The sequence below is a fragment of the Vipera ursinii genome (genome assembly GCF_947247035.1).
Source record: "Vipera ursinii genome assembly, chromosome: 2".
Lineage (NCBI taxonomy): Eukaryota > Metazoa > Chordata > Lepidosauria > Squamata > Viperidae > Vipera > Vipera ursinii.
Window position 1 is genome coordinate 13,523,004 of NC_139513.1, and position 11,350 is coordinate 13,534,353.

At 44.6% G+C, this 11,350-nt stretch overlaps 1 protein-coding gene across 2 annotated transcripts; it reads left to right on the forward strand.

Annotated features, from left to right (window-relative positions):
• The first annotated feature begins 351 nt into the window (after window positions 1–351).
• On the forward strand, window positions 352–11,150 carry LOC310633537 (uncharacterized protein). 2 transcript variants are annotated; one of them, XM_083351272.1, is made up of 4 exons: window positions 352–388; window positions 1,209–2,157; window positions 4,595–4,718; window positions 7,172–11,150. In XM_083351272.1, the coding sequence occupies exons 2-4, from the start codon at window positions 1,393–1,395 to the stop codon at window positions 8,986–8,988; spliced, it is 2,706 nt and encodes a 901-aa protein (XP_083207398.1). In that variant the 5' UTR covers window positions 352–388; window positions 1,209–1,392; the 3' UTR covers window positions 8,989–11,150. The 2 variants fall into 2 exon arrangements, with proteins under 2 accessions (XP_083207398.1, XP_083207399.1); XM_083351273.1 differs by lacking the exon at window positions 352–388 and having other exon boundaries at window positions 877–2,157; window positions 7,175–11,150.
• Window positions 11,151–11,350: the final 200 nt, after the last annotated feature.

Here is an 11,350-nt window from a genome sequence, read left to right on the forward strand (position 1 = left end):
TCCAACCCCCTGCTCAGGCAGGAAACCTTATACCATTTCAGGCAAATGGCTGTCCAGTCTCTTCTTAAAAACCTCCAGTGTTGGAGCATTCACCACCTCTGGAGGCAGGTTGTTCCACTTAACAAGAAAGGTCGTAAGATGGAGTAAAACCCACCTAACAACTGTCTTGCTTAGCAACATAAATTTTGGGATCAATGGAGGCCGTAGAATGAAGGAGTACCTTTACTACCTTTATTGTGTAGGGCTTACTACCCTGGTATGACCACAACTAAGGAACATTGCTAGGAAGGGTTAATGCCATAGAATTGTATAGCCTAGAGAGGCACGAGCCTGTATCCAAAGGAAAGTTCCGTTCTGTCTGTGCTGGGGAATCATTTTGCTGCGCGTTGTAAGGCTGGGGAAATCAGTGAATTTGCAAATTTTTAAGGAGCGCGATGCAAAAAAAAAAAAAAAAAATAGGTCATTTTAAAAAAGCCACAGGGAGGAAGGGCTACAGCAGTGTCAGATAATGTTTTCAAAGGCTGTTTTATTGGGGTCTCCTATAAGAGGCTCCGCAGAATGGATGCTTTATTAGGGCTGTCTGCATCCTGAAAGGACGATGATTTAATGTTTTCTTTCTAGATCTTTATGGTGGGGTGTGGGGGGTGTGAGGGTGGGGCACAGGGAGGATGGGGGAGAATTTTCTGCCTGAAATTTTTGTTCCCTCTGCAGCTCAGCCACGTTGACTGGGGGTGTACACTTGATTCTATTTCTTCTATGTTAGCTAATGCAATTGTTTGGGTCGTGTGTCTTCTTTTAAATTTTGCACTTTTGGACTGAACAGTCTCAGTGGACTGATTCACATGTAACACTAAATCCTCATGGGTATGAGGATTTAGTGTTACATGTGAATCAGTCCACTGAGACTGTTCAGTCCAATAATCCTTGTCTGCTGTTAGGTGACAGTATAACCTAGGTGAGGAATGACTATCCTATCGTTATGATCAATGAGCATAGTTTTGGGTAATTCATAAAAATTGAGGAGTAAAATGACTTTGTGTCTCCCGGGATCATTGTTGTATGAATGAGAAATGTGGTTCCTTAGAATAAATCCAGTACTCCCTTTCTCCTTTTAAGCCTACTAGTAAACATTGCATTTGTAAAAGAAAAAGTCCCCAGAAAAACAGAGCTTTGGTTCCAATGCCTTTTCTTTCTTATTTCCTGTCTAGTACTTTCCCTTCTCAGTGGAAAGCACACACGTGCCATTTCCAAAAAGGTGGAAGAAGCTGATGCTTTGATCGGTGAATTAAGTTTCATTGAATGCTTCAAATCTGTTGCATAATGCCGCAATAGCCTTTGAGGAATGCTGCTAATAAAGACAACAGTAGAACAGGCCAGTCCTTGAAGGGCAAAATGTCCACAGTGCAAGAGGTAGAGGCTGCCGAGTCTCTGCTACATCGCAATATGAATCCTGAAATAAAAACGGAAGAACGAGACTCCATTGACCCCAAGCCAGGAGAGGAAAGAACACATTTCCTAAACTTTGGAAGAAGCAAGGAAGAACCAAGACATAATGTGAAAGAAGAGCCGGAGGAAAGTCCGTCAAAGAACTGGGATGCCCAGTTGCAAGAGTTTCTGAAGACACTGCAGGATCCTCAGGGGAGAAGAGACGTTCCACAGTTCCTTGAGCCAAAGCTCTGGAGTGGTCCTAAAATGTCTTGGATGTCCTCCCAAAGAGGGATGGACACCAGCAAATGGTCGGAAGAAATGTGGATTTCCCAAATCGAGACTCACCTCGTTGGGACAACCCAAGACGATTGGGACACACTTCTGGATGTTGCCCATGGTGGGAAGGAGAAGATTGGAGATCTGGCTGAAGAAGCCATCAGGGTGGAGACAAGATCCCCTCCCTTTCGAACCCTGAGCTACGAAGAGGCCAAGGGACCTCGAGATTTTTGCCAGCAGCTTCAACAGCTTTGTCACGAGTGGTTGAAACCAGAGAGACGCACCAAGGAGCAGATCCTGGATCTGGTGACCTTGGAACAGTTTCTGTCTGCCTTGCCTCTGGATATGCAGAATTGGCTCAGGAAATACGGCCCAGAAACTTGTGCCCATGCAGTGTCCTTGTCAGAGGAGTTCCTCTTGAAGAGACGAGAGACCCAGACATGGGAACAGCAGGTGAGGGTATTTGCAGTTTGGAACATTGCTATTTGGGGGTTTATAACCACACAATAAGGGACTCGGTGACTCAGTGGGTTAGGATGCTGAGCTTGTCGATCAGAAGGTCGGCAGTTTGGCGGGTTGAATCCTGAGTGCCGCGTAACAGAGTGAGCGCCTGTTACTCGTCCCAGCTTCTGCCAACCTAGCAGTTCGAAAGCACGTAAAAATGCAAGTAGAAAAATAGGGACCACTACGGTGGGAAGGTAACAGCGTTCCGTGCGCCTTTGGTGTCCAGTCATGCCAGCCACATGACCATGGAGACATCCTCGGACAAGCGCTGGCTTTTCGGCTTTGAAACGAAGATGAGCACTGGCCCCTAGAGTCGGAAACGACTAGCACACATGTGCGGGGGAACCTTTACCTTTAACCACACAATATAAATTAGGTACTCCCCAATCTTGATTAAATAAAATACATGCCTGCTCACCAGCATCTTCCATCTGTCATGACACAGTTCCTTTGATGAGGACAACGGACTAGGGCAGAGGTTCCCAACCTTTTGAGCACCTGGGACCGGTTCTGTGGAGAGAGGATTTTCTGCGGACTGGAGGGGGCGTGGTTTTGTGTGCTGCCTGTATCCCGCAGATGGGGCTTTGCTTGTTTGTGTGGCCCGGTACCAGTCCACAGACCGGGTGTTGGGAACCCCTGGATTAAGGGACAACTGCTCAAGGATGGAGGTGAAAGTATGGGTGCTGGAAAGCCAGGTTGGTGCTTGGCTAAAGGCACCAGGCTACAAATTGGAAGATTGTGGGATCTAGTTCTGCCTAAAGCACAAAGCCGGCTGGGTGTTTTGGGGTCACCTAAAGAGAATGCAATAAGTTCTTAAAGGTGGTTGAAAAAATGCTACCAGGAAAACTGCGTGGACTTCATCCTGTAGTTGCCCAGAGTCCAGGCTGACTCTAAAAGCACACACAAAAAAAGAAATTTGTGCTGGCTCAAGGAGAGAATCTCATGGAAAATTTGCGGGCAATGTATTTGTGGATATCCAGGCACCTGGGATACTTCTAAAAGGCACCCTTGGAAGCCCCAAATGAAATAAAAAAAAATTCTGCCTGTAAAAATCTCACAAGATTAAATCTCAGTGGAGTTTGGTGTTCTAGTATAGTATATGTATTGTGCAAGAATAGGTATCATTCCTTTGTGAGATAGAGATAGCATACAAAGAAATAAAAATGATATGCTGAAGATATAATCGGTCCTGTTGAATAGATGGGAGTCAGCCCTTTAAATATTAAAATGATTATTTTTAGGAGCTGCATAAGAAAACACTGCATGATACCCCGGAAAGAAACTTTTCTGCACAAGGGAATTTGAAAATAAATGTTTGAAATAAATGAAAATTATCATGTGTCTGATTCCCAGTAGTCTGAGGATGCCCTGAGGGTGGCCAAACTTTTTTTTAAAGAATATATATATATATATATGTAGATCTAGAGTCTCGGGTTTCTTCCCGCGTTCCTTTCATCTTCAGAAAGTTGTGGCGACGTTTCAACGAAATCCCATCCGTCATCATTTCGTCGAAACGTCGCCACAACTTTCTGAAGATGAAAGGAACGCGGGAAGAAACCCGAGACTCTAGATCTACACATACAGACACCCGCGAGAATCTACGAAAATATATATATATATATATATATATATATATATATATATATATATATATATATATATATATATATATATATATATATATATAGGATTTTATTGTCTTTTTTATCGGTATTATTTTATGCTTTTATTGCTTTAGACTGCAGGAGTCCTTGAATTCTGGCAATGTAGCAACTAAATAAATATATTTAAATAAATACAGCTAAGACTTCCAAACTAGTTTATCAGGTTTCAGTGCTCATTTAAAAAAAAATCAGAATGAATTGCTCAGAAATCATCTTTAAAAAAAACCTGGAGAATAGAGAACTGTCCCTCTAATCCAGGGGTCTTCAAATTTGGCCCTTTTATGACTTGTGGACTTCAACTCCCAGAATTCCTCAGCCAGTGTGTCTGGCTGAGGAATTCTGGAAGTTGAAGTCCACAAGTCGTAAAAGGGCCAAGTTTGAAGATCCTGCTCTAATCAGTAAATAATGTTTTAGTGGTTAAGTCACCAGGCTGGAAACCAGGAGTTCTAGTCCCACCTTAGCTAGGAAAGCCAACTGGGCCAGTCTCTCTCTCTTTCTCTCTCTCTCTTAGCCCAACCCACCTCACAGGGTTGTCGTTGCACAGACAATAGGAGGAGGAAGATGGGTTGGATATGTTTGCTGCCTTGGGTTATATTCTAAAAATAATAAAGCTGGGATACAAGTAAATACATAAATAATGGCTTGGTCACCCACTGCACATTTTGACTCCATCATGAATTCATTTGGAACTGTTCCTTCCCCCCCCCCCCACTCTTTTCCAGATGACAGAGATGTCAGAAGAAGATATTGGAAAAATGCTAAAGTCAAACCAGCTTCCGTCAGAACCACCAAAGGACGAGGATTTGGGAATGATTAAAGCAGAAAGTGACGGCAGCAAAAACTTGAGTGAGTTCCTGAGAATTGGCTAGCACAGGGGTAGGTAACCTTGGCTCTTTTATGACTTGTGGACTTCAACTCCCAGAATTCCTGAGCCAGCATGGCTCAGCTTGGAAACCTCTCCTTTTCCCTTCAGCATGGCTGGCTCAGGAATTCTGGGAGTTGAAGTCCACGAGTCATAAAAGAGCCAAGGTTTCCTACCCCTGAGCTAGCACATAAATTTAATAATGAATAAATAAATCTCTTTTGCTTTCTGGCTCTTGGAGATAGATAATTTAGGCTCTTCCCTGAATTGCAAGAAAGCAGAACAAAGAGCAAACATTTGCTATGTCTGTGATGCATTTATGTATTCATTTGCTAAAGTCGTGTGCCATCAAATCCAAACTGACTCATGGCAACAATCAAAACATCCCTGATGTAACGTAATAAACCATCAAAGATCCCAATAAACAGTGTAATTCTAAAACATCCATAAACTCAGCACACATCTACATAAATCCTAATACAATAATTAAATTACTACCAATAATATATTCTTCATTCTGTTTATTTTCCGGATTTTCATTCAAAGACTATATGGAGATGCCTCCAAGATAAGTCAGTTTGAAAGTAAGCGACAGAAATGCATGCAGCGATTTTCACCCCATAGTGCAGGGATCTCCAACCTTTGCAGCTTTAGGACTTGTGGACCTCAAGTCCCAGAATTCCTCAGCCAGCCATGCTGCTGAAGAATTTTGGGAATTGAAGTCCACAAGTCCTAAAGTTGCCATGGTTGGAGATCAGATCCCTGCCACAGTGGACACTTGAACCTTTCCATCCAGTACTTCGATCCAAATATCCACCCATCAAGCCTTTTCTGCATAACCATGAACGCTTTGGGCGCCTGGCAACTGACTGAAATCCATGGTCTCCACTCTTTCTATCGTAATTGAGGGCGAAAGTTTGCATCCTACGGTGGCAAGCCTAGAATGCTAGGAAAAATACAGCCCATCTATCAGGAAGATGGGCGGTTAAAACGTTTGATATTTATATATATATTCAATCATTTTTGTTCCTTGGTTCTCTTTGAGCTTGGTTGCTTTCTTGCAGACATTTCATCACCAAACTAGGTAACATCATCAGGGCAGATCACTGGGCAAAAGGATTACCGTATTTTCTGGCGTATAAGACAACTTTTTAACCCATGAAAATCTTCTCAAAAGTCAGGGGTCGTCTTATACACCGGGTGCTGAAACTTTAGGGACAGGGCTGGCTGGAAAACCTGGAGCGGATCTCCCATTTGGTCTGCGCAGGGAAAGCGGGACCAGTTGGAGAAGAAGCTGCAGTCTGTGATTTTTTACAGGCTGGGGTCTGGGCGTCTTTCCTTCTAAAGTTGAAGAGCAGCAGAAGTCTATCCCAACTTGAAAGGCAGGTGGGGAATGCAGCAGCCAGAGCAGCTGCTTAGCTCTAAGGACATATTTGACTCAGGAACTGGGCGGGCGGGCTGGAAAACCTGGAGCGGATCTCCCATTTGGTCTGCGCAGGGAAAGCTTTAGAGTGAATTAGGAAAAGTTTAATCTACTTGCACTGTTTTATGTTTACATGTTTGATGACAAACAGCCTTATGTTTATAAGTGACAGTTTTCCTACTAAGTACCTGCATGTCATAAGCATTTGAATTAAAATTATCATATTAAAATCAAATCTGATGTTTTTTAATTTTTATTTGGTGTGCATTGGAAGAGGGGTAGTCTTATACGGCAAGTATAGCCCAAACCCTATAATTTAACAGGAAATGTAGGGGGTCGTCTTATATGCCCAGTCGTCTTATACGCCGGAAAATACGGTACCTGTTTTGTGAGGATATTAGCTTGCTTGTAAAAGCAGGCAAGCTATCTAACTGATGTTCAAACAAGAGAGCATGTTAACACATGTTCTGTACCAGCCTGCTACCGGCCCTGCAGAAAAGGCAGGGACAACCCCTTTTACAAGAAGGCAAGAGGCTGGAACGAAGCCTGCCAAATTTATGGATACAAAAGCAAACAGAACAAGACACGAACCATAAAACAGGAGCTATTCAAGTGGTTGCCTTCAGCAAACCAGCCCTCCCACACATTCCCCTTTTATACAGTTCAGGGCGTGGCTTCTCTCTGCCTCCTTCCGAGGTGCCCCATTGCCTTCCTCTGTTTACTCCTGATTGACTGCCTCCTGCGTCGGGCATCCTTGAACAGGGCCAGCTGTGGGTCATCTTCATCCACGCTGTCAGGCTCACACAGCTGGGTCTGTGTCGTGACCAGGTGGGAGGGGCCTGGCTGAGGGCTCTCATCAGCAAGCTCTCCAACCCCCTCAGCAAGCTCTCCAACACCCCCCTCCTCCTCCTCCTCTGAATCGTCCGACCCAACTGCCGAACCCACAGGCTGACCCTGAATCACAACAACACAATACTTTCCGGTTAATGTCCACTTTCCTTTTTTTTCTTTTAGCAGGCGTTGGGTGGCTGAATGAAGATGGTGGACCAAAGCTGATGAATTCTGAGAGAAGGAAACCTCTAAGGATATTCTTGGAAGCTGCCATCAAGAGCGATTTGCCGGTTTTCAAAGAGAACAATGGAAACCGTGACACGACACCTGAGCAGAATGGAAGTGATGTTGGGGAGGGAGTGGGTCAGTTAGTTCAGCCCCAAAGCTTTTGCCCAGGACTCAGAGGCCCCTCTGTCCGAGAGGAGAAGGAGATAAATAGTAATGGGAGTGGGGGAGGGGTGGAACAAAGCTTGCAGATTACAACCACTGAAAGCCCCCATGCGGAAGAGAAGCTGTTCCGATGTTGGCATTGTGGTAAAAACTTCGGTAACAGCTCACACCTGCTGACCCACGAAAGGACCCACGTTGGCGAGAAATTGTACAAATGTTCCCACTGTGGAGAAAGCGAGAGGGTCCACAAAGGCCAGAAGCCCCACAAATGTTCCCATTGTGGGCGTACGTTTGACTGTCATGCTCACGAGGAGATCTCCGCAGAGGAGAAGCCTTACGTGTGCGCCGAGTGTGGGGAAAGTTGTAGTCAGAAATCCGATCTTTTGAAACACCAGAGAACCCACCCGGGCGAGAAACCTTACAAATGCTCGGTGTGCAGCGAAAACTTCCGAAATGAGTCGAGTCTCATAGTGCACCAGAGAATCCACACCGGGGAGAAACCGTACGTGTGTTTGTACTGTGGGAAGTGTTTCAGCCGGCGCTCGCACTTCCTGTCGCATGAGAGGATTCACACAACCCTGTGCTCCCACTGTGGAAAAAGTTTCACTCAGAAATCGGAGCTGGTGGAGCACAGGAAGACTCATCTGGCGGAAGATTTGTTGGCCTGTTTTGCCTGCGGGAAAATATTCGAACTCAGCTCTGAGCTCCTGGCGCACGTGCAGACTCACAAAGAGAAGCCGTTTGAGTGCTCGACCTGCGGGAAAACGTTTCGGAGCAGTTTGCAACGCCTTGCGCATCAGAAAGTCCACACAGGAGAGAAGTCGCACAAATGTTCCCATTGTACGAAAAGCTTTAGCCAGAGACAGAGTCTGAAAGCTCATGAGAGAATCCATATGGGAGAAAAGCCACAGAAGTGCTTAGTGTGTGGGAAAAACTTCCGAAACATCCAGGATCTCAAATCTCACGAGAGGATTCACAGGGGAGAGAAACTGTACCGTTGCTCCTATTGCGATAAAAGTTTCTGGTGGAGTTCACAACTCTTGTTGCATAAGAGGACTCACACGGGAGAGAAGCCCTACCGGTGTTCTGAATGCGGGAGAACCTTCGACAGGAGGTCCAGCCTTCTGGTGCACATGAGAATCCACACTTGGCAGAGGCCCCATGTGTGTACGGATTGTGGGAAAAGCTTCTTCTCCAGCTCAGTCCTTTTGCAACAGCAGAAGATCCATGTGGGAGAAGAGGTTGCAAGGCAGCTAGAGTGTGGGGAAGGTTCCAGACAGCACAGGGACCGGGCAGAAAAGGTCTCAAAATGTGCTGACTGCACCCAGGGACCATCCCTGAGTGTGGATCTTGAGCATGCACAAATGCAATCGCAAGAAAAGAGCTTTGAATGCCCGCTCTGCAGCAAAACCTTCAAAAACAGTTCTTACCTGAGGATGCATCAGAGCGTCCACACCAAAGTTCAACCAAGCCAGTGTCTGGACTGTGGGCGAAATGTAGTCAGAAAGCCTAACCTCATTGGCCCTTTGAAAAACCCGTCTGGGCAAACCCCACGGAAGTGCTCAGAATGTGAAAAACGGTTTGAGTTTGATCTTGGAGGAAAACGTTGACCTCAGCCTTCTTCCACCCATCTCCTGAATGTCACGCTTCCCGTCCCTTAAAAAAGAAAAGATTCTTGTGTCGGAGGACATTTGGGAGTGGTAGGGTGTACATCAGTCAAAAAAAGGCCCCAGATGGCCGTGACCATTGAATCAAAAGCTCCGCCCTTTTTATATGGAGCTATTCCTCAATTTATGATGCTTAGTAACCGTTTGACCCTACAGTCCACCTGGAAAGGATCAGAAATTGGGAGGATTGGGTATCCCATTGGGATCACGTGACTGTACTTTGGGCGCTAGGCAACAAGGACAGATTGACAGTCATTTGCTGTGTCGCCTGGTGGGTGTGACTTACAAGCGATTTGCCAAAAACTGGCACTCCTGGTTTTTAACCAAAACTGCATTCATAATGAACAATGGGTTTGCACTTCTGTTACGTTTGCTTTAACAAGCGGTGTTCACACGGTCACCGTGATTCACTGAATGATTGCCACAATATTAATTTTTCTTTTGTGAAAACAGCCACTTTTGCTGTTGTTCTGAAGTCTGCGATTGACCCTTGGGAAAATTATTTGAAATGCCACAAAGTGCAGCTTTTTTAATCTTTAGTAGCTGCTTGCCTGGGTGGCATGGAGCGGTTTTATGATGTACAGCAGGGGTGTCAAACTCAATTTCATTGAGGGCCGCATCAGCATTGCGGTTGCCCTCAAGGGGCCGGGTGGGTGTGGCCTGCTAGGTGGGCATGGCCAGCTCTACATCCTTCGCATCAAGGGTGTCTATGGGGGCCTGGGCAGGAGTGGGACAGATTTGAGGGTCTCTGGCAGAAGGAGGGTCTCTGGGCCAGGGCCAAGACAGTGGGGACCGTTCCCTCACTGTTTCCAGGATGGCTTCGTGTGCCACATGAAACCACTTCGCGGGCCAGATCCGGCCCCCGGGCCTTGTGTTTGACATATCTGATGTACAGAGACTGTATGTCTGATGATAATTTCTAAGATAACAGGTTATCAAAACAAACATCTACTTCAGGGGTGTCCACCCTTGGCAACTTTAAGACTTCATAATTGGCTGGGGAATTTGGGGAGTTAAAGTCCACAGGTCTTAAAATTGCCAAGATTGGACACCCCTAGTCTATTTCATTTATTCAATTATGATAGTAAAGGTTATTTCATATTTAAAGTCGTGTCCATAAACTACAGTAGATAGTATTAGGATGCTAAGAAACCATAGTCCCTACTGCTTGATTCCACCTCTAAAGTTAAGTCTGGTTAATTTTTAAAGCTAAAATGAGTAATAGTATTTGATGGGCCTATATGTGGGTCTGTATAGTTTCTCATTGTCTGTCCTGAACACAGCTCCTTGCTTTTTCTTTCAAAAGTGATTTTGCAAACACAGTTCCTTGAGAAAGAGCTTTCTCCCTGCCCAAATTAATTTGACCATGGACACATGTATCTAACTGTTCTCCAAGGCCCAAACGTCTACTCCAGGGGGTCTTCAAACTTGGCCCTTTTATGACTTGTGGACTTCAACTCCCAGAATTCCTCAGCCAGGCACGCTGGCTGAGGAATTCTGGGAGTTGAAGTCCACAAGTCATAAAAGGGCCAAGTTTGAAGACCCCTGGTCTACTCCATCACCATGGCATCTGGGCATCTGTTGAGCGTTGCCCATAGCAACGGGGCCTGCTGGCATTCCAGAAGCTTGGAACATGTCCTGTTTTTGGTCTCCATGGGACAGACAATCTTGGCTCAAGCTGGTTGTGGATGATTTGCAGTGGAAGAGTGGAAGGTGACTCCTATAAGGTGGTACGCAATTCCATCTTTCGTTGTGATAACTCTTTCACCCAAGAGCTGTTTCCATTAAGTTTTTATTGTATTATCATCATCTCCCTCTTTCTGGTAGCTCCATGTTTTTTTTCCATTTTTACTCAAGAGAGAAATGGATCTATCAGAAAATGTTGCTGTCTTTTTATTAGGTACCTCAAGCAATGCTTATAAAAATTGTGTGCTGTATCAGATTTCTTGTCTAAGAAATTTAATTCCTATGACTGATCATGGTCAGCTGCGGCTTTGTTTTTTTTCTTTTGGTTCCAGATAATTATAGAATTGCAGCTTTATTAGATTTGGAAAAGAGAATTATACTGTTCAGTTAGAAAGTAATATTAAAGAATGGATTCACAAGATGCGCTCCTTATTGATTTTTGAAATATCCTTTTATTTTATAAATGAGAAGATGGAACAGTATTTTATGAATGGTCTAGAGCTGACTTCATTTCTTATTAATAATATATGGTCTCTCTTTTGTAGCCTTAGATCTTTTCAATCACAATTTTGGGTACTCTGTACTCTTTATTATATTATGATTCACCTTAAAAATTAAT